The sequence below is a fragment of the Molothrus aeneus genome, chromosome Z (genome assembly GCF_037042795.1).
Source record: "Molothrus aeneus isolate 106 chromosome Z, BPBGC_Maene_1.0, whole genome shotgun sequence".
Taxonomy (NCBI): Eukaryota; Metazoa; Chordata; class Aves; order Passeriformes; family Icteridae; genus Molothrus; species Molothrus aeneus.
This window is the reverse complement of record NC_089680.1, coordinates 11,455,081-11,478,285: the sequence shown is the minus strand read 5'-3', so window position 1 is coordinate 11,478,285 and position 23,205 is coordinate 11,455,081. Positions and strand designations below refer to the sequence as shown.

The 23,205-nt window shown below is 35.6% G+C and overlaps 1 protein-coding gene across 2 annotated transcripts in view; it reads left to right on the top strand.

Moving 5' to 3' along the window:
* The window catches only part of NUP155 (nucleoporin 155), a 30,151-nt gene extending 9,633 nt beyond the window's left edge, over positions 1–20,518 (top strand). The window contains exons 13-36 of one of the 2 annotated variants that reach the window (XM_066568870.1): positions 143–313; positions 1,347–1,457; positions 2,331–2,425; positions 4,137–4,225; positions 5,496–5,558; positions 6,515–6,574; positions 6,672–6,822; positions 7,652–7,718; positions 8,496–8,614; positions 8,820–8,923; positions 10,171–10,304; positions 12,040–12,231; positions 12,859–12,997; positions 13,668–13,803; positions 14,227–14,380; positions 14,641–14,745; positions 14,842–14,996; positions 15,424–15,553; positions 15,816–15,929; positions 16,384–16,504; positions 16,959–17,069; positions 17,858–17,994; positions 18,628–18,728; positions 19,949–20,518. In XM_066568870.1, the coding sequence (XP_066424967.1) occupies positions 143–313; positions 1,347–1,457; positions 2,331–2,425; positions 4,137–4,225; positions 5,496–5,558; positions 6,515–6,574; positions 6,672–6,822; positions 7,652–7,718; positions 8,496–8,614; positions 8,820–8,923; positions 10,171–10,304; positions 12,040–12,231; positions 12,859–12,997; positions 13,668–13,803; positions 14,227–14,380; positions 14,641–14,745; positions 14,842–14,996; positions 15,424–15,553; positions 15,816–15,929; positions 16,384–16,504; positions 16,959–17,069; positions 17,858–17,994; positions 18,628–18,728; positions 19,949–20,087 (2,898 nt within the window). In that variant the 3' untranslated portion in view covers positions 20,088–20,518. The remainder of the gene's footprint in view (positions 1–142; positions 314–1,346; positions 1,458–2,330; positions 2,426–4,136; positions 4,226–5,495; positions 5,559–6,514; positions 6,575–6,671; positions 6,823–7,651; positions 7,719–8,495; positions 8,615–8,819; positions 8,924–10,170; positions 10,305–12,039; positions 12,232–12,858; positions 12,998–13,667; positions 13,804–14,226; positions 14,381–14,640; positions 14,746–14,841; positions 14,997–15,423; positions 15,554–15,815; positions 15,930–16,383; positions 16,505–16,958; positions 17,070–17,857; positions 17,995–18,627; positions 18,729–19,948) is intronic. The other variant, XM_066568871.1, reaches the window with a different exon arrangement.
* Positions 20,519–23,205: the final 2,687 nt, after the last annotated feature.

The following is a 23,205-nucleotide window of genomic DNA, read 5'->3' as shown; positions in this document are numbered from 1 at the left end:
AACTTATTTTTGTTGGGTTCTTCTGTGTGGGGAGCAGATTCTGTTCTGTGTAATTTTGAATGGTAAATAGTAAAACATTACCACGGATGTGCAAAACACATTTCTGCTACCAAACTGTGGATAATATCTATCTGTTTTTCAGATGACGACCCGTGTTGATGGACATTCCTGGGCTCTTTCTGCTATTGATGAATTTAAAGTTCAGAAGATTGTAACACCGCTAAATAAAGACATTATTCCCATAACTGATTCACCTGTTGTTGTGCAGCAACACATGCTGCCACCTAAGAAGTTTGTTCTCCTTTCAGCCCAAGTGAGTATTACTTTTCTTGACATAGGTTACTAGAAGAATCAAGTATGAAATTCGACCCTGTACATGATTCATTTTAGATGTGTTTTAAGGATTATATTTTGAACATGAAAAGGAATCAGGAAGAAGATTGCTGGAATTATCTGTACCTATTTTAAATTTACTCAAAGGTTTTAGATCAACTTCTTTTATACAGTGCATTAATAGTTTTTGTTGCTCTCCAGAAATCCTTGCAGATACAAATTTGGGAAGTTCCTTTAGCCTTGGTTATGCTCTTGATTATGTGAAATTGAAACAGTCACTGTCTGCTCAGAAAAATAGTTTAAGTAAATATTGTTGGCAATTGAAATTTGAATTAGTAATTTCCTATTTGTCATAGAAAAAGTCCCAGAAAAGGTTTTTTGAGAGGGTTTTAGGAAACAATAAGAAAGAAAAGAAAGAAAAAAAGGAAAGTGAACTTGCCTATTTTTCTGATTATATTTAGCAATATTTTTGGCACTCAATATCTTGACCAATAGGCTATTTAAAATAGTGTTCAAATATTAATGTCTTGCAAACTCTAGACCTGCAAGCTGCATTTGTTTAACAGCAACTGTTTTGTTAATGGCATTAGTTTGGCCCTTTCCAGGAGTTAGTTTGAATGCAGGGAAGGTGATTAATGTGAAGTCTGAATTCATGCCTTGAATTCTTCAAGCATTTTTTTCTTTCGAGCAGTTTTCAGGATTTGCAAGGTATACAAAGCCTTTCTTTTCTGCATATACTTGCATATGCAGAATGTAATTCTGTGCTTTGTGTTAGGCTAAAAATAGCAAAATTAACTCAGTTTATGGAGAGTTTGTAACCATTGCAGTACTTGCCTGTCTTTCCTTGATTCACTAGTGCTTGGGAACTGGGCTTTGGACACCAGGTCCTTTTTATCCAATGCTGCAGTGGAGGAAGACTCAGAATGCCAAAGATAAATGTCATGGCGATGGCTGTGTTGTGATGAAACAGAGTAAAGACAACTTTAGCCTAACTTGCTTTGCTGTACTTTTAGGGAAGTGTTATGTTCCATAAACTCAGACCTGTTGATCAGCTGCGGCATCTGCTTGTCAGCAATACAGGTGGAGATGGAGAGGAGATTGAGAGATTTTTCAAGTTGCATCAGGTAAGAGCTTTTCACGTGTTACGAAAAATGAAAGACTTGTCACCTTTTCGTTGTTGCTGCAGCCTTCTGGTCAATGTTTCATTAAAGTGATTGGTAAATTTTTCTTTTGTCTACATAAAGCTATATCAGATAGAGAGATAAATTCTCATTTTATGATATCTAAAAGCAAATGTGTAATTCACTTTCCCTGAAATTCCTATGTCTTTTATGTAGAAGTGTAGTGCACTTCTTACTTTAGAAAGAAGTTCATCTGAGAGCAGGAGAGGAAGAGTTTCTAAAAAAGTTGAATCCCTACCACTACAAGGGATTTTTCTGTTTTGAAGGCCAGTAGAAATGTGTGTACTTGATTTGGGTATTCTTTTTTATTAGCAGCTTAAGATAAACAAGAAACAAACAGAAGCATGGTTATTGTGGATTACAATTTTAATATGACAAGTATTGTAGTATCTGTAGTGAGTGTTCATTGTAATCTATTCTCTTGTGCTTGGAAAGGACATAACTGCTATTGTAACAGCTTATTAGAATATGCAAACACTGATTTTTACAAATGTTTTTTCTTCAAACACAATTGTAATTTATGTTTTTGTGTTTGTAGAAATTGCATGAATCTTAGTCATATTTAAATGTCAGGCATTGTTCCCTACCAGTAGTAGCACTGAGTTTGCAAAATCTGTATAGCAAAATCTTACCTAATACAGTGGAATAACTTGCTAGGATTGACTCTGTTTATAATTCAGAAGAGCTGATTTCCCTGACTTCTAAATAAAATAATGCAGAAAGTATTTACCATTTTAGTTATTGAGGAATATAACTTCTATACATTTCTTATCGACTTGATAAAAGACACCACACTAACACTGTAATATGCTCTAGGAGGATCAGGCTTGTGCCACTTGCCTTATTTTGGCCTGTTCTAATGCTGCATGTGATAGAGAAGTATCTGCCTGGGCTACTCGAGCATTCTTCCGGTAAGTTTTAATTCTGTCCATCATTCTGAATGTTATGCTCAGGATCACAGTGGTCACTAAACACGTGTACACTGCTGCCAGTTCAGGGCCTGGTGACTTTTGGTTATAAGTGTTGATGGTTTTGGTGATATGGTGATGGTTTTGGGTTTCATGGCTCTTTTGTTTTGATTGGTTGGTTACTTTGGCTGTGGTTGTTGCTGTTTAGTTTGGAATGTTTTTTCCAGTACAATTTGAGTGATGAATTATGAGCTTCCATTCTGGAGGATTAAATTCTAACCCATGTATCTTAGGTGCTGCATATCCTTGGTATGGTGCAAATATGTGTATTTTCATTAGCTGCCTTAAAGAAGTTGGTCTATACAGAGAGTCACAAAATTGTTTGGGTTGGAAGGGACCTTAAAGATCACTTTGTTTCAAAAACCCTTCTGCCTTGGGCAGGTATACTACCCACTAGATAATGATGCTTAAGGCCCCATCCATCCTGGCCTTGAATACTTTAATGAATGGTATATCCTCACTGTCTTTGGCCAGCGTCTTTCGGTGCATCACCTACCTCACAGTAAAGAAATTTTTCCTAGTACCAGCCTGAATCTCTTTGATCTTTTAGTTTAAAACCATTCTCTCTTGTCCTATCACTGTCTGCTCTTGTAAAAACTTGTTCTCTCTTGATTTTTATAAGACACCCTTTAAGTTGTGGAAGGTGCTCTAAGTTCTCCCCAGAGTCTTCTCTCCCATCTGAACAAACCCAACTCTCCATCTGTCTTCACAGCAGAGCTGCTCCTGCACCCTCATGGTCTTCATGGCCTCATGTGGACCTGCTCCAGAGGGCCCAAAGTCTTTATTGAAGTGAGGACCCCAGAACTGGATGCAGTGAGGTTGTGCATGTGGGGTGTTCACAAGGACAGGAGGAAGGGGAGAATGACCTGACCACTCCTCTATTGATACAGTCCAGAATAGTGTTGGCTTTTTGGGCAGACTGTTGGTTTATTTCCAGCTCTTCATCCATGAGAACCCCTAATTTCTAAGTTTCCCCATAGGACTGCCCTCAATGAGTTTTTTTTTTTCCCAGTCTGCTCTGTAGGACAGTGCCGTGACCCAGGTGCAGCACCTTGCACTTGGTCTTGTTGAATCTCATGAGGTTCTTGTGACCTTGTATTGTGGGTTTCTTGGCTGTCCTACAGGGAGAGAAAAGAGTTCTTGGTAAGATACAGCTGTTCAGAGTGATGATAAAATGTGCAGCTTGGAGTGTTGTGTCCCCAAAGATTTAATAGTTCCTTGCCAAAACTTGTGCAGGTGTTAAAGTCAGTGAGCTGTTTTCAGTAGGTTGTGAATTGTTGTTCTTCATTAAATTCAATCACAAAATCTGAGACAAAATGTGGATTGTAACTCTGGAGTTAGCAAGGGAAGACATAGCAAAGTGTTCATGTAACACTATAGGATAGAGATTAATAGAAATTACTTGTGGATGATAGAAAGACAACCATGGGTCATCTCTACTGTGCCCTTCTTTCCACTTCCCTGTAGAAACAAACTTTGAAAGATGCTAAAGCATAAGTCTGACTTAGGAATTTGTAAATTTCTCTTAAAAACTGTTCTGGGATTTTTATTTCCCCTTTTAAAAGAACCCCAGAATTGCTGTTAATTCTCAAAGGCATGAAAATTGAATGGGTTCTGTAGACATGTTGAGAATTTTTGGTTTTGCAAACTTTAGGTATGGTGGAGAAGCACAAATGAGATTTCCATCAGCTCTGCCTCCTCCCAGCAATGTTGGACCTATTTTAGGTTCTCCTGTTTCTGCAGGTATGTAGCAAGCATTTCATAATTTTGGACAGGTTTTTTTCCTTGAACATGTTGTTTTGTCTTCTCACAAGTACTTGTGTTCTTTTTGTGTGAAATAAACTATGTTTTTCACATACTAGCTAGTTAATGACAAGAGCTTTTTCCATTTCTCTTGAGTGATTTTTTTGATTTAGTGAGGGGGTCCTTATCTCAAAGGATGTGTCCATATGTCATATACTCTGTTAAAACACTGTGAAGAGGGTATACATTTGTTACTTCCAGAGTCATTTCACCAGCTCAAGAAGAACTTATCAATAATGTATTTCAGATTTCATGAAGCTTAGCTGGTTGCTGTGTAGATATAACAGTATCTTCCTAAATTATCATTGCCATGTCTCTACAGATACTGCTTATGAGAAGGAAGAAGAACTTTGATCAAGAAATGAGTTAGTCATTTGGAGTGATTTCTCTCTTTAAAAGCTCTGTCTTAAGCATTTGGTTTCTGCTTCAGTGTTCAGTGCTACCTAAGGAGGAGAAAAATGCTTATCTTTTCTCCTCAAAACTTGGTGCTTGGAGTGAAGGCCTTTTTGTACTTTCAGATTGGCTTAAATTTCTACAATTGCTGTCCCTTAATATGCATTACTCAATTTCAGATTAGAAATTAATGATGATGATTTTGAAATTGTGATTGAAATACTGAATTAAATTAGTTACTGTTTTTATCTAGAACTCATTAGTATGTTAAATCCTCTTCCTTCATCTGACATATGGCATTCAGTTTTACACGACAGACTTGGGAAATAAACTTTTTTGCCTGGAATTCAAGGAAATTCCGTTTCATTACCGTATTTTGACAAGTATCCAAATTCCTAAGTATTGGAGAAAAGTGTGGTGAACTAGGATAAAAAATAGTTAGGAAAAACAGTTGACCCTGTTTTTCAGAATTCTTAACTACTATTAAAACTCTAAAGAGGAATGACTACTTTAATGAATTAGTGGCATTCCTTTCCAACCCTTTTGTTGTGGAACAGTAACAGTGTGGGCAAGAGCTGAGGCAAGGCATAAGAATGTAAAATTATATCTGAGTCTGAGGGAACAGTAGCTATGGGAAGAACAGGTGCTAGGAGCAGACTAAGAGTGAAATGGCAGGAAGCTCTATAGTCAACAAGCAGACTCATTTTAGGACTAAATGTGTTTTTCCCAAGTCTAAATGTTTGTTTATTTTTGTCATTCAGTCATAAATGCCTCTTTCAAACCTAGTATCAAAGCGGATGTTTCCATTTTGCTTCAGTAACAGGTCCATGTGGAAGATGGCACCATTCTTCTCCTACCACTTTCTCGGTTTGCTCAAAGGGTAGAGAACTGTCATGTGAAATTAAGATTCTAGTGTTGTGGATGTCCCATGTGGTGGGTCAGACACTGCTGACAGAAATTCATTCAACCACCTCATAATTTTGCATGTGAAACTAACATAACAATAATGTTAGCATTAAAAGGCCAGGTGCCATTTCCATCTTTTTCCCACTGTTGAAAGTCTAGTCATGCATTTGCATGCTGCTTTTCTGCAATTTTGTGCTTAGCTGTAGCACACATGGCAAGGGGCTCTGAGAATGTATTGGCACTGTGTTATCCTCTGTGCTGTTGTGTGTTGCCAAGTTGAGAGAACTGTAGCAAATTAAGCAAAATTGTATCCTTTGGTAAAAGCCAAATTTTCAGAGTGCCAGGTTTTTTTTACCTTTTCTGTGATACATCACCTTGTTTACTAATGGTATGTGGACATTTTTGTAGATGACCACACATGCTCCTGACATTTTGAGGTTTTAAGTTAGCTATCCAGACTTAATTTGCAGGAAGAGATTCATGGCTGAACTTGAGGCTGTGGACAGTCTCAGACTTAGTGTTTTGAGTTAGCAGTGTTGCTGTAGTGTTTGTACATCTGTCCCACATAAAAACGAAAAGTAATATTACCAGTGTTCAGCATTCAGAAGGTGAGGAACAGCAAAAAAATATGTGGGCAATATTATATGCAGTGCAGACAACAGATGGTGTGCAATAAATTAACACATGAACGCTAGGAAGAAAATGTTGCTTCAACTGCTCTTGAAGGAAGTGTATCCCTTTATTTGACTTGTGGAGTGTTGGTTGATGAGAAGTGAGTGCAACTTGATACTTTACTATAAACAAAACATTGAAAGTATTTTATTTAACAACTTTGCTGCTTTTGCACAGATACTTCACGGCATATATTTAGGAGGGGACAGTTTTGGATTGTGTTTCACAACCTTACCTTTATTTCTTTTCCCTTCTTAGGTACCTCTTTGACTGTTGATAGTCCATATTCTAATCCTAGCATTTTGACATCTGGGCAAGGTAACACCTTCTTCTCTATTTTTATTTATTAATTTTAAGTTTTTAAGGCCTTTTCATTGGCATTGAAATGAGTAATATTTACCTATTTTCACCCTAGGTATACAACCTCCTGCTATGTCAACTCCCATTTTTCCTCCTGGAAATTCCATGTCTCACCCTAGTACATCCATTAGCGGAATGATGGGTCCCGAGATAGTATTTTCTGGAAGACACAATGGCATCTGCATATACTTTGCCCGGATTATAGGGTGAGGTCTTTGTAGAAAGAGATTCTGTCATTCAATTTGTTCCATAGTTCTTCTTTGCACTAATAGGTGCATGTAGGTGGTGCATTCTATATTAATAGCCTTTAAATTGGAAATTAGTACATTTTAATGTTGTATTTATGTAATACCTGTCTATATAAAATGTTGGTTTTGCATCTCTTTTAATTATAGTACATTCAGTGAATGCCTAGAGCAGGAAAGTTGCTTAGATACTGAGCCTGCAATCAAGTGCATTAACAGAACTCTGAAATCTCCAGGTTTATTTTTCAAATCTATGAGTTGTGAGCTGTAGATTCCTACTGAAGGATGAAACAGAAATGCAGAGGGACTTAAAAGATCAAAGTCCTATATTTCAGTAATTTCTATGTTTAGTCAGAATCAGAAGTCAGAGCAATGAAGCATGACTGAAGATTCTCTTACCTTGGAAGCTGAGCCCTAAACAACCCAAGCAAGAAGAGAGTTCTGCATATGTTGGTGATCTGTCTCCATGCTGACTGGGAAATAAATTTTTGTTATGAGACTTGTTTGTTTACACTGTATTTCCAGGAAACTATATTCATCTATAGTATTTGAAAGCATCAAATGTAATTGAATTAAAGTTTCTAGATCTGGAATTTTGCTAATTATTTTTATCTACACTATTCATTACTATATAATGGCTAGTTTTTAGAATATTTCGTTTTCATCCAAAATTAATCCTTTTTTACACTTTTAGCTTCAAAGTTTTACCATTTCTCTTTCAAGAAATTATACATAGAAGACGTACAAAAATGCTTGGTTAAATGACTTGGTTTTTTTGTTTGTTTTGCAGAAATATTTGGGATGGCAGTATAGTCGTGGAGAGAGTTTTCAAAAGTGGCAATCGAGAAATTGTTGCAGTATGTAAAAGATTATTCTGTGTTCTTAAAAGTTTCTTTTAATATTTAAGTCCTTTTTTAAACTTCCATTCTTAGTTATAAACTGTTTGGTACAAAACCAATCGTTTGCCATGTCACTGTTTTCTTAAGTGCTGAGCTCTTAAATGATAATTAGTTGTCCTTTAAAGCTCTGATTTTGAATAATACTTTCTAAGAAACCAAACTAATTTAATCTCTGCTCTTAATTGGCAATGAGCAGTTTTCTCCACGTTTACTGATGTCACTTCCTTGATACCCACTTAGGGTTTGTGCATGCTCCCTCCAGACAAACACTAAAAACAAAATGCTTTAGTGATTTGGGATAGTCACTGCAGTTGTGGAAGGACATAGGCAAATCATGAAATTTTTTTGAACTAACATCTTGCTGTTTCATTTTTTGTCCATGATGAAAATAAAATCTTTTCTGGCGGTGGCTGTTAATAGAATCCAGTGCTCAATCCTTAGAGTTCTAGCTTAGAGTTGGAAGTAGTAAAGCATAGCTGATTTAGTTATTGGGGGCAAAGAAAGTAGCATCTTGAATACTGTGTATCTGCAGAGGACTCCTGCCTCTTCACATGTATGCTGCCTCAATGAATGTGATATAATTATGTTGTGTTCCAGTGATCTGTTACTAGCACACGATTTATTTGTTGTACCCTCTTATTTATCTTTTCAGTGATGTTAGCTTAAAACTGAATTTTTTTGGAAAAGAAGTTTGAAAACCCAGCTTTCTGTAAAGAAGTTTGCTTTCTTTTGTAGATAGAAAGCAGTGTTCCATCCCGTATGCTGGAATGTGTACTACAAGAATTAAAAGGTTTACAAGAATTTTTGGATAGAAATTCACAGTTTGCTACAGTAGGAGCACTTGGAAACCCAAGGTATTATTAATTTTGATAAATTTACATGTGGTATTTAATGTCCAGCTTTTGAAAAACTACCATAGGTGTTTTGCTGAGTTGAAGAGTTTGTATATTTTCCTGCTGCAACATTCAGATGCTAAAAATGAGTTGGTTACATTCATTTTTAAGGGATTTGGTATTTGTAATCATATTAGTGTTTTTTGGTTTTTTTTTTAAATTGCAGTTTCAGCACACCAGCCAATCTACAGCAGAGACTTCTGGGTTTTATGCGGCCTGATGGTGGAAGTTCTCAGCAAGTCCAGCAAGAACTCCAAAGGAAATATCATGGTATGTAATTGTTTTTGAACAGGAGGTATCAAGGAATGGTGCATTTGGATGTTGCCTTTCTCACTTTTCTTGTTAAATCATCTGAATAAAAAGGCCTTTTTTACACACAAATTTTATGTTAAATATCATGACATTGTTTTGAACACTTACCTGTCTCCTTTTTTTCCTTCCTAATGTTCTCCATTATGGATAAGTTTGTTTAATCTCCTCACTACAGTACTTAGTAGCTGCACAACCATTTATATTTACAAGATACCATTTACTAAGCTGTTATTTTATGAGACAAGTGAGCATGATGTCATCTTAAAAAACTACTGTAGTGCAGGTTTCCAAAGGTACAGTCATTGAAATGTCTACAAAACTTTGTTTAGAAATATGAGGTCTGTTACACAGCCCATTTGAATTCTTGTCTTTTTATAGTGCAGCTTTTACCCAGCACTTGCAGGCAAGTTGAGAAATGTTGTTACTGCACATATGGAATTGAGAATGTTAGTGGTCCACATATGTGTAATCCTGGGCTTTTAATAGTGTAAATGTAAACATTTTCTGTAAGTTACTATGTAGGATTTGGTAGACCTTTAATAATTTTATTTTTATTCTTTACCGAGTTCATCAATGCTTTTAGATTGCTGAATGACACAATGTAATTATTTTTAACCTCATTTGTGAAGTGTAAACACTCAAAAGTAAACATAAATTGTTGCAATTATGTTCTGCCTATGTTATAAGTATGAAAACATTATCCTTTCAGTTTGTATAATACATCTTACCAGATTTAAATGTTGTAGTTTTTGGAGTAGTTGTTGCTTTAAAGATAGTGTAGACAGTATTGACCACAGCTGTAAATGGAAGTGTTCTCTTTACATGTAAGTACAGGTAATCAAACAAAAGGCAATATGTATGGGTTTAATTTGATTTCTTATATGTTCAGCAGAAATACATTTATACCTATATTTGAAGCAAAAGTAAAAATTTAAGACTGATGTGTAAATCACGTGCACAGGAAACCATACTTGTTTTTCAGAGAGTACGACTCCTTTGTTGCATAGTTTGAAATAAATGTTAATAGAGGGTTATTTGTTTTGGGGCAGTGTTAACATGGCATTTATCTCCCAACAGAGCTAATCAACAATGGAAGAGAAAAAAAGATAGAAAGTTAAGGATATGGTTACCGAAAAACTTCAAAAACTTACATGCTTTTTTGAAACATGTGGAACAGCTCTTGCTGACAGTCTCTTGTTTTTCAGCTGAGGCACAGCTAACTGAGAAGACTTCACTTCAAGGCATCCAGCAGCTTGTTCGCAAGACCTGCCAGGCACTGGCTTTATGGAAGTTGCTATGTGAGCACCAATTCAGTGTTGCTGTAGGTGAGCTTCAGAAGGTAAGATCTGGATAATACAATTTTAATTTGTTTGTACTAATCAGCTGAATTTTTTTTGCTACCTAAGTATTCCCAAGAGACTGTTACTTAAATTAATTGAGAAACATATGAATTTTAAACCACACACAAATTTTTTTATACATGGTCACAAGTGTTTAAGAGACTGACATGTATTGACACAATTACTCAATTTTATGCAATTGGAAGAGTCACTAACAATAAATTGTTCTACTTTTATTGATAAGTAATACTGAGTTTCATTTATAAATTACTGGTTTTTTACCTTAAGCACATTCTGCAAAATGTTCTGAAAAGAATAGACCAGCATATTCCAGCCAAGTGGAATTCACTCTTTGCCTTAGTCTTGGTGAAAGATGGAAAGCAGTAGGGTAATAGAGTCCTTGCTCTTCTGTGTAAGTAGGGTACCTGAATGTAGCACAGAACAGCTGAGGTTGGGAGGAACCACTGGAGATCACCTGTCCCCTTTGCAGTGGGGGTAATAATCTAATTGATTCTCAAAGCAGGGGCAGCTTACAGGACTGTGTCCAGTAAGGATTTTTATATCTATAAAGGTGAGAACTCCACAGTGTCTCTGAGCAACCTGTTCCAGTGTTGAACCACCTTTAGAGCAAGAAAGATTTCTATTCAGGTGTAATTTCCTTCACTTCAATTTTTTACCATTGTGCAGTGTCCTGTTATTGGTTACCACTGAGAAAAACCTGACTCTGCATTCCTTACACTTTCTCAAAAATATTACTAAGATCCCACATATTGCCCTCTAAGCCTCCAGGCTAAATGATCCCAGTTCTTTCAGGCTCCTGGTTTGTAAAGAAGGAAACTTGTAGAACAAAGGGTGCTATTGCTGTGCACCCTTTGCTGATGTTGAATTCATAGCCAACCATTGAAAAAAGCTATTAATTTGAATACTGGGCATTTTGTCCTAAAATTTGATAGGGTTATTTGAGAAGTTGTATTTTTTGTTCTCAAAAAGAATTATTTTAAAGCCTTACAGAGGCACAGAAGCTGTTGCTCTTCACAGTGTTGCACTGGGGAGCTTTGTGCAACTTTTATTTGTGTTGGACAAGTGGCTAACTAACTGTTTAACAAGTAAAATGTTTTCCTTTGTCTTCAGTAGCTGTAGCTGTATTATCATGCTGTTAGTATCATCTGTCGACACTATATAAACACTACCTAGACCCTACTGGCAACTATGTGCACAAATATTCATAATAAACTTTTAAAAATTAGAAACCTTCAGTGTAATTTAATCTTGAAAAGTAAAATGAGTTCAGACCTTGAACTTTCCAAACTCCTGCTTTTATTGAATCTGTCATTTTTATTCTTCTGAATATTAAAAACTTTGACAGTCTCATAGGGTATGCATTCTGAAAGTGCCCTGTGAAGTAAAAGGAACTGTTAATTCCATTCTTACTGTCAGAGATCTGAAACAGAGGGACATATAGTGAAGATGGTAGAGAAAGTCTGTTAAGAGGAGTTTTCACTGTCCTTAGGCATCCAGCAAGGCCTTTAGTAGTAGCCCTTGCTTTATTATTTTTATTTTGCTATAAAATTTGTATTTTAAATAATGTGTTTCTCTGCTGTATATTGTAGTCATTGGAGTTTTGTATCTTTAATTCTTAGAAACAGTTGATTTTGATGCTGGAACATTCAGACATTTCTAAACAGGGTCAAGTAAAAGATTTGGTAAACTAATAAAATTCTGCCTCATCTTCAGGAACTTCAAGAACAGCTAAAGGTTACTGCTTTTAAGGACTTGGTGATTAGAGATAGAGAGTTGACTGGAGCACTCATTGCCTCTCTTATAAACTGTTACATCAGAGATAATGCAGCTGTGGATGGAATCATTGCCCATTTGCAAGATATCTGCCCTCTTCTTTATAGCACTGATGATGCTGTGTGTTCAAAGGTAAGTGCACTTTCAGATTTTTACAGCACCCAAACACAACTTGAGAACATACACAAATGAGATACATTGGGCAGCTTGTAAGTCATTATTATGCTCAAGTAGTTTCAGAAGCAGAAGAAGATGAAGTTAAGTTGTGGGCATATTTTCGTCTTTAACTGATTAATGTTGAACATTACACAAAAATTATTTGGTGCATTTGCAGTTATTTTCATAGTCTCTTAACTCTAATCTCATCTCTAATCTTAGCCCTGTTTTCTTTATGTTGATAAAATGTTGTCTTATTCCAGTCTTTCTCAGCATAGTATCTTGGTTTTTGTCCATTCCACAGTTTACTGGAATTAGTGACATTCAATTGTGTTTAAGAACTTAGGTCTTTGAAGCTTTTTAAATAAATGTGAAACAAGTAACTGGTGAGGAGAGAACAGGAAACCAGTTGGTTAAGTCTTCAGCTCTTCTAATGTATTGTAGCCTTTCTGCTGGAAACTTACTGACCAGAGAGTGCATTTGAGAGGATGGTCTTTTCTTCTGTTTCAGCTTTGAAATTTAGAATAATAGCTCATTGACAGTATCCATGATCTGTTCATGATGTGCTCATGTTAATAATTTCCATTTTGTATTTGTTTTTAGGCAAATGAACTTCTTCAGCGATCTCGACAAGCTCAAAGCAAAACGGAAAAAGAGAAGATGCTGAGGGAGTCACTGAAAGAGTACCAGAAGATCAGCAATCAAGTAGACCTTGCTAATGTTTGTGCACAGTACAGGCAGGGTAAGAGCCAGTCACTGATCATGCTGAATAATTTCATGGTATGCTTTCATGCCATCTTTTCTGTTTGGGTGGGTTTTTTTTGGTTTTTTGTTTTTTTGTTTTTTTTTTTTTTTGCTAACTTTTTACTCAGTTTTGTAGTTTTTTACGATACACAATTGCTTAATAAATCTTAAAATTAAAATGTGCCAGCCTTTTCTTTTTTTAAAACCTTGCTAGATTTAACAAGCCAACCAAGAAATCCATTTCTATATTAAAATAGTCCCATGTATTTACTTCATATTGCAGTGTCCATTTGTTTCATATATGTGGCTGAAATATTCCACTAGATTCTATGTAAGCAGGTAGCTTTTATACAAAATATACTGTTTGAAAGATGGTTCTGAATCCTAATTAGTGCACTATATCAGTTACATATACATTTAAATTATGTAACAGCTAAGAAATGGGCATCTGCACAGTATTATGTGTTGTGCAGGACATTCTATGCAACTTAGTATCTTAACTTCAAATTTACATATAAATGCCACAGGTGGGAACAAGTGTAGATTTTAAATTATATGGACCAGAGTGAGTAGTGTAGCATTTGCTTGAGAAATGTTTGATGTCACTTACCATTTTGTTGTGAATGTAATACAATAATGAACAGTGATACTTGTTCTGATTTTCCTAGTGCGTTTCTATGAGGGAGTGGTAGAGCTCTCTCTTACAGCAGCTGAAAAGAAAGATCCCCAAGGTCTTGGCCTTCATTTCTATAAAAATGGAGAACCAGAAGAAGATGTTGTTGGACTCCAAGCTTTTCAAGAAAGGCAAGTTTTCAGGATAATTTATGATGATTATATGGTGTGCTTTATTTCAAGTGACTGGGAAAGTAGCTCTTTTAAGCAAGGAATGCAGGGTCATAATAAATAAGCATTTTATGATAAGGGACACAATATAAATACTTTCGCCCATTATGCTCTCCTTGATTATGATTAATATGGCAGCAACTTAATCTGAAACGGGGTAATAGATGCAGAAAACATTGTGATCAGAACACTACAGAAATACTTCTTAAAAAGATGAACAAGAACAAACTAGATTGTGAGATCCAGCTGACAAGAAGCTGACAATATTCTTTAAATCTTAGTAACTATCTACAAAGGCATACAATAACACACTTGAAAGAATTATTTTATAGACAGTTGCAATGAAAATTACGAGGCTTTTATTTTCTTTTGCTCTGTTTACAGATTGAACAGCTACAAGTGTATCACTGACACCCTTCAAGAGCTAGTGAATCAAAGTAAAGCTGCTCCTCAGTCTCCCAGTGTACCCAAAAAGCCAGGTCCTCCAATGCTGTCATCTGATCCCAATATGTTAAGCAATGAAGAAGCTGGACATCATGTAAGAAACTCACAAAAAAGTCATGACTGCACTCCAGAGAACAGTGTGATTTGAAGGGATCTAGAATTTATTATTTTAATGAAATTGTGGAGTAGTTTAGTGAAGTGAAGGTTTGTCATGAATTGGCCTCAATATCTAGAGCACCCTTGGAAATTATGACATTAAAATAATGTGAACCTAAGTATCGTCACATGGTTATTCAAGACTTAAAGTAATGTAACCACTTCTTTAATAGCAGTTCTGACCTTTTTTCCCCTTAGTTTGAACAAATGCTAAAGCTGGCTCAGCGTTCAACAGATGAGCTCTTCAGTATTGCACTTTACAATTGGTTGATACAAGCTGACTTGGCGGACAAGCTGTTACAGGTGAGCTTGTCTATACACAGTGAACTGGGAGAGGTAATAATGCTTAAAAGGCAGGGAAGAGCAAGAGTATAACTGTTATGTTTCTGATGTCTTCAGGTTACTGCCCCCTTTTTGGAGCCCTACCTGGTGCGGATGACCAAGATTGACCAAAACAAAGTCCGCTATATGGATTTACTCTGGAGATACTTTGAAAAAAACAGAAATTTTAGTAATGCTGCTAGAGTCTTGGCCAAGTTGGCTGACCTCCATAGGTATGAATTACATGTACTCTATTGTATATATATTGAGGTAACTAGGGAAAAACTGAAAAAAACAAAATCAAAATATTTTGTGTAAGTACTTTTTAAAAAGGAGGTTTTCTAAAAAAAAAAATAAAAATAGGTGTGTTAGCTTTAAATCTAGGCAATTACTGGAAATCAGTGATAATGTTTATTTTTCTATTATACATTACTTTACAATGTATTTCCTGTAATTACAACTTATTAAGTCGCCAGTTCTTATTGAGAAGTACACTAGAACTGAGCTTGCAGCAAAAGGGTTATGTGGTTGCATTGTGTCATGCATGATTTAGTAAAATCTGGAAAAGGCACATATTACTTCCCAGAGTCTAGCTAGAATATAACTACCCTAAAATAATTATATTAAATACTCATTTTATTATGAATATTTATTTTGCAGCACAGAAATTTCTCTTCAGCAGCGTCTTGAATACATTGCACGTGCCATTTTGAGTGCCAAAAGTTCCACTGCCATATCCTCTTTAGCTGCAGATGGTGAATTCCTACATGAACTAGAAGAGAAAATGGAAGTAAGAGAAAATATTAATCTAAGCTACACTGTAAATGCATTATTTCACTTTGTCTCATTGGCACATAACAGTTTTACTACCAGTTCTGTATAAACGGATTTCTTTGCTTTCATCCTGTAAAGCTAGGCCGATGAAAATAGACTTAATGGTGTAAGCGGCAATATTTCTACATTTAAATAAGCTAAAGGTAATTCTGGGTGTATTTTTAAATTATGATTAAATTAATTCAATCTTGAAATACTGTATTTTCCTCTTAAACAAGGTTGCAAGGATCCAGCTTCAAATACAAGAAACATTACAGCGGCAGTATTCCCATCATTCTTCAGTACAAGATGCAATCTCCCAGCTTGATGCTGAGCTGATGGATATAACAAAGGTGATTAAAATTTCCTTGTGTTAAAGTCCAGTTAATCAAATTTTGAGGAGAAAAAATGTTTTGCAAAGAATGACTAGGAAGAGTAATAGGCAGTTTATCATTCCTGGTCTCAGAATGTCTGTTACCCTGGACTGTAATTTTCTGTACTTTATTAGTAAGATAATACTTTCAATCTTCAGTATTTTAATTTCTTTCACATGTTTATCTTCATTATAACATCTCTTAAATTTCTTCACACACAGAAAAAATTAATGGAAAATTAAGTTTTCATTTCTAATTCATATAAAATTTAGTGTTGTATCTAAGAAATTAAACTAAACTTAGCAAAAAAAAATTTAGTGGTTGCTAACAGTTACGTTGCATATTTGTCTTTCAGACAAAGTAAGAAACAACTGATCTTTAAGACTTAATTTGATCGTATGTGAAAAGTAAAGCTTGGTAATTTTTCTTCCAGTTGTACGGAGAATTTGCTGACCCTTTTAAGCTCTCGGAGTGTAAGCTTGCAATTATACATTGTGCAGGTCATTCTGATCCTATCTTGGTGCAAACTCTCTGGCAAGAAGTCATTGAAAAAGGTAGGTCTTAATAGAGTAGGAGTTCTGATGATCTCTCTCATCCTTTACCATCAGTTAGTAATTCACTCTCTGTTTCTGTTGTTTTTGATTGTTTGGGGGTTTTTCCCCCACCTTGGTTTTTGGGCTCAAGTTTACCATTGTGCTAACAACATTGATCAGAGATCTAAGGGAAAAGCTGTGTGGTAGTGTGTTTGTTGTGGGGTTCTGGAATGTGGTTTTGTTTGTTTGTAGTTTAAGTAGGTTTGCATGGAACTTCACAGAAGCATAAAGACTTAATGTACATGCAAACACACCAGAAAAGGTTGTGCTTTTACTTCCATGTGCTGATTTTTTTGTTGACAAGAGTGTTAAGATTTTCATTTATTATTTATAAATTTAGGTGCCTTAGTGTAATTTTGTATAAATGTGGTACTTCTCGTGAAGTTCTCTCTAAGCATTTTCTTTTCATTTCCAGAGTTGAGCGACAGTGTATCTCTGAGCCCTGCTGACAGAATGCAAGCACTTTGTCTGAAGCTAGCATTGCTTGGAAAGATCTATGCTGGCACACCTCGCTACTTTCCTTTAGGCAAGTTGTTAGCCTGCATAGTAAATAAGCATATCTGTTTGATGGATGAGTTTCAGCTTTTTTTTTTACTCTTAGAAAAAATTTTAAACTAAGAAATGTTTCTTATTTTTTAATCTCAAAAGAAATGGGAAATAAATGAAGTTTAGCTGGCAGCAGCAGTTACTTTTGGATGGCTGTGCAGATCCCATTTTAGAAAGTAGTAAAGTTTGTTTACATCAAAGCACGAAGTACAAAATGTGTATTTATACATTTAAGATTTTAAACAAGCACATTTATCTGCTGTCTCTTGAAATTCTATATGAGCCATCAGCCATTTGAAGAAGTAGATTCTGAAAATTATTCGGGAGATTTCTGGCTAGTTTTTAAAATTTCTGATTTTCTGATGCTCTATGTTTTGAAAATGTGCTATTATATAAAAACCTGGCAAATATATTGTTCAGCAGTAAACCTTATTTTATTTTATAATACTAAAATAATGTGCAACTAACATTAAATATGAACATTTTATGCTGACCAATACCCTGTTAATTGTTATAGGCACTTAAACAAGCTTCAATAGATTTTCTGGCCATTCTAGCAAAGGTATTCATAGTATGTGTTTTGTGTAGAAACAAAAGTTACTGAGCTTTTCTCCACAACATAGTTGCAAGGCAAAACGGTAACAAAATACTAAGTATGAGTAATCCTTGCCATGCACTGCTGATAGTAAATTACTCTTAAATGCCTTTGTTTCATGGACTCCCAGTAACAAGTTGGAATCTAAATGTTCCCTCATTTATGTCCTCCAGATTTTCTAGTGCAGTTTCTAGAGCAACAAGTCTGCACTTTGAACTGGGATGTAGGTTTTGTAACATACACCATGCAAGAAATTGGAGTGCCATTGCCAAGGCTGCTTGAAGTGTATGACCAGCTTTTCAAAGCACGGGTAAGGAAAATTGCACAAAATAAAAATTCTGTGTTCAACTATTATCAAGGTCTCTCTTTAATGGGAAACATGAAATAATAAAAGGAAGGAAATAACAAAATATACATTCAAAACGTTGCTTTCTTTACTCAAAGACTTTTAAAAAGCTGCATTTTCTCCCTGTGAATAAAATCTGTGGATTTTATTCATTTCAGTACCAGAGCATGATGAGGAAATTTGTTAATTCTTTTAGTTCATCTGGAGCTAGTTTAAGATGAAATAGGATTAGAATTCTTATGTTGCAGAAGGAACAGCATATATTGAGTATATTAATTTTATTTGTTTCCTAATAATGATTAAAATTTGTTGTATTACTAAATCTTCTCTGATCTATTAATGCAATAAGCAAAGAAGTTTGACTTTGTGGAAATGGAAAACTGAGTTAAATTTATGTATATTTAGTATGTAATTTAAAACAATGTTTAAATGTAGGCCTAAATATAGATGAAAGTAGAATTCCTATTAATCTAACTTTCTTGATACAATAAGTAAATACTTGCACAGCTGGCAATTCCTGTACACACGACACTTTTTTTTGTCTTGTCTCCTTCAGGTTTGTGTCCTTAATATTTTGTGGTTTGTTTTTTCTTTTAGGATCCATATTGGAGTAGAATGAAAAAGCCTTTGCACCTCTTGGAGTGTATTCATGTATTACTGTCAGGATATGTACAGGATCCAAGCAGAGTACCTATGAGGTAAAAGGCTAGCTATATCCTAATGAATAGTGAAACATAAAATATTCTAAAATACTTCAGTCTAGCAATTCCCAAAGCTTTTCTTCTTTAGGGTGAAATTAATATTTTATTCCCAACACTTGTCATTCAAAACCATTTGGTAGAAACTTGTTGAAGTCTGCCTTCTAAACTACTTCCACAAAGGTAATTTTTGTCACATCACTGAAGATACTTGAGGAACTGAGAAGATTATTTTGTGGTTTTTTGGCAATATACTTTAAGGACTAGTTCAGACAAATCTATTGCAGTGTGTGAAAGTGGGGGAAAACACATATTGGGCATTTTTAAATTGAAACAGTGAACTGTTTCATGTACAAATTCTAGAAGCTCTGAGTTACTCTAGGAAAGAGAAAACTAAACATTGGGATGGATCTTCCCCAATTGTTTATAAGAGGTTGATGATGAATCAGTCGTCAAGACTAAAATTCAGCTTAGTTCACACGAGGAAGAAATTTAGGTGTAATAATAGAGAAAGTTTCTAGCGAAAAAGATAGCTAAGTACTTGAAAAAGTTGCCTGCATATCACCTCTAGCTTTGACAATTTTTATTTGAATAGACTATATGAACTTCAGTCAGAACTATCTTGTCTCAAAAACAAAAACCAGAACTAGGCAAAGTCTTGATAACTCTTCTAAACATAGATGTTGCTGATTCTTTTGAAAAATGTACATAAAATATCCCCTGTTCACATACAGTGTACTTCTATCTTTTATCACTTTATTGGTCTTTTATGGTTGGTTGATTTAAATACTCTATTAGAACTTCAGTGAATGCTGTCTGATTTTAATACTTCTTTCAATAATACATAAATTGAGATTTAATTATAATTTATGACATTTTAACTGCTATCTACATTAATAACTTATACATTGACTATAATAATATCTAAAGTAGTATCTAAATATTTCACATTGCTATAAACTGTATCATGCTTTTAAAGTATTTAACATCAGATAAATAGTAATGAGTCATTTATTTTCCCATTATGCCTTAGTCACAGGCATTAGATTTCAAAAATAAATTTCTCTTAATGAGTAGTTAAATACTTAGAAGTAGCTGACAGATGTCTTACTGATACACTATTCCATTGCAACTCAAAGAATTCTTATGTTCTAGTTCAGATGAATTCTGAGATACAGGATTAAAAAGGAGCTCATTGTTATTCTGTGTTTTGTTTGCAGGCGACGATTCACAAATGTTTGCTTGGATGCTGTTAGTTGCTACCTGGTTGAACTTCAGTCTATGAGCCCTACACTAATGGTGCAGACTACTATTGGGAATTTTAAATCTCTACAGGCCAAGTTAGAAAGGCTTCACTGATTGAGTAATACAAGAACAGAATCATTAGTGCAGGTAATAGAAACTGAAATAAAGGCTCCAATGTTGGCACTGAATTACAAATGAACAAATCCTCAGAAAGAAAATCCTGAGAGAGTTTTCTCCTGCCATGGTTATCAAATGTGTGGCCGGTATTCATGTGCTTCCTAAAAGTATCTACAAATTGTAGAATGTAAATGTGACAAATGGAGTTTCTTTTACTTTTACTACTACTAGGTTTTTTAACGATAAAAAGCTTTTTTTTAATACTGTTGAAATAAAATACATTGTGTGATCTTTGCCATGGGGATAAAAATATTTCAACAATATTTTCTTTTTCTTTGTTTTAAATAATGGGGAAAAGCAAATTATTTCCCCTATTCCATCTTAATTTGTTGTATCTGTTAAAATCAAATAAAGAAGTCAAAAAATGACTTCTGTCTATTTTTATTACATGCACACAAACACCAAATTGTATTCACACCTAGAATCCCCTCCCTCCCCTGCTGCCCACAGGGCTCTGGATGCATCCCAGGACAGGTTTGGCTCTCTGGGCTGTGAGTGCCATGACTGGGGCATGTCCAGCTTCTCACCCACACCTCACACAGATGTGTGGGGGACCATCTGAAAGGCTTTACAGAAGTCCAGACAAATACCATCTGTATCCCTTCATTTGTCCACTGTTGGAGTCACTCAAGCATGAAGGTTACCAGGTTGATCAGGCAAGGTTACCCTTGGTGAAGCTGTGCTGGTTGTCCCAAATCACCTCTCTGTCCTCCAGGTGCCTCAGCACAATTTCTAGGAGAACCTGTTTCATGATCTTCCCAGGCATAGAGAGGAGGTTGACAGGTTAGTAGTTCCCAAGGTTGTTCTTTCTTCTCTTTCTAAAGATGGATTTTCTTCAGTCACCTGAGACTTCACTTGACTGCCATGACTTTTCAGTTATCATGGAGAGTGGCTTGGGAACTACATCAGAGAATGTTCTCAGGATCCTGGGATGCATCTCACTAGGTTCTACAGACTTACAGGAAATTCAGGTTCCTTAGGTCATCATGAACCTGATCTTCCCTTGCAGTGGGAAGCACTTTGCTCCCCTAGTTGCCATCCTGCTGTCCATCAACTCAAGAGGTGTGGGAAGACAGGTTTCCATTGAAGACTGCAGCAAAAATGTGGAGTACCTCAGCCTTCATCAGTTAACAGTTTTTCATCACTGTTTATCAGGGATGTAACACCTTCTCTGGCCTTCATTTTCTAGTTCACGTACCTGTAGAAGCCCTTCTTGTTATTCCTTATGTCCCTTGCCAGTTTCAGTTCCAGCTTCTGGAAAGCCTTCCTTACCTCATCCCTATATAACCAATCTTTCTCTATACTCTTCCCAGGTTCCCTGTCCTAGTTTCCATTATATGTGCATTTACTTCTTTCCTTTTGGTCTGATCAGCAGTTCCCTAATTTGCCATGCTGGTCCCTAGCTTCCCTTGCCCAATTTCTTGTTCCTGGGAATTGCTAGGTCTTGTACACCATAAGACAAGAAAATCCATTAGAATAGGGTTTTAATCTATCAGCCTCTAGGTTATGGGCCCAGCATGCTTCCGCTGCTTCACTCTGCTCCTCCCAATGCCTCTCAAGGACATGGGACTCCCATCAAAGTGCCTTTGTCCAGACAACAGGAATGAAAACTGTTGGAGAACAAGGGCATCAATCCTGCTGCTTCTCACTTGCTGAGTGCTCCTACAGAACCTTTACTATGAAATAGGATTGCTCTAAAATTTTGCTTAAAGTACATTTCTTTCCCTCTCAACTACCAAATACATTCTTGTGATTTTAAGCCAGCAAATGCACTTATTGATGTAATATAAAATTAAAATACAAATCTTTTTTACCTTGTTAGATGAAAAAAGAGGTGAAATATTAGAATTAGCTTTTCTTCTTTGTCAGTGTTAAAAACTTAAAAGTATTTAAATAGAAGTAGTGCTGTGTGTCCTGGGAAAAATATTTGCTTCTTTCCATGTAAAATAAACCATCTTTAAGTATTAGAAGTTACCTTCTGCTAAGCTATGTTTCATACCAAGGATAGCATGCATTTACCCTGGTCTCATTAGTGCAGTTCACACAAATAATGTCCAAAGTCTTGCCTGATATATTTAACTAAATTTCAGTATTTGCATAAAAAATGTGTTGTGTTCAGCCACATTCTGTAATCTGTGATTACTAAACAGATTTCTATTTTCAGATCTGGAGAAATAACTGAAAAGTTTTGAACAGACACAAATCACAGACTTGAAGTTCAGCTCTTCTGGTTTTTTCTCCAGTTAATGGAATAAGGATTCCTCTGGAAATATTGCAAGTTTATCAAAGTAGTAGTATTTCAAAGTGTATCACAAGTTACCTCTGATATTTTTCAGATGACAGCAGGTAATTCCAGTATACACATAACTTTTTATTTTCATAACACTTGCTCATCTCTCAGATGGAGAAAGGATAGGTTCTGTTTCCCTGTTTAAATTTTGAGGTATGTGGAAAACTGGGATCAGACAGGAGAAGGGTGAGTTAATGCAGTAGATGAAATGAAGGATAATAATCCCAGGGAAGTAACAGACTAACATGAATGTGAAACACTGCTTATTAACAATATTATCAATGTATCTTTACTTTTATTTTTTTTCTTCTGTAGCTTTCAATCAAGACTGTGATTAAGGAGAGGCAGCAGAAGGTGGGAACAAGGGTGAATTTTAAAGAATAGCTGCTTTAAGCAAATCAAGGGTATTTCTTCAAGGTGATAAAATATAGTAACAGCTTACCCTCCTTGTATTTCACCTTGTCATGGTTTAACCTCCTCTAGGAAGTATCACACAGCCACTTCTCACTCCCACTCCCCCTTCCATAGGATAGAGGGAGTTGGAAAAAAGGTAAAATCCATAGGTTGACATAACTGTTTAAAATTTGGAAAAAAGGTAGAATAATAGTAACAAAAAGGGGAGGTAACAAAAAGAGAGGAATAAAACCAAGACACACAAGTAAGACATCATACAATTGCTCATCATGGATTGACTGGTGCCCAGCCTGTCCCCGAGTAGTGATGGGCTCCTCCCACCCAACTCCCTCAGGTTATATACTGAGCAGG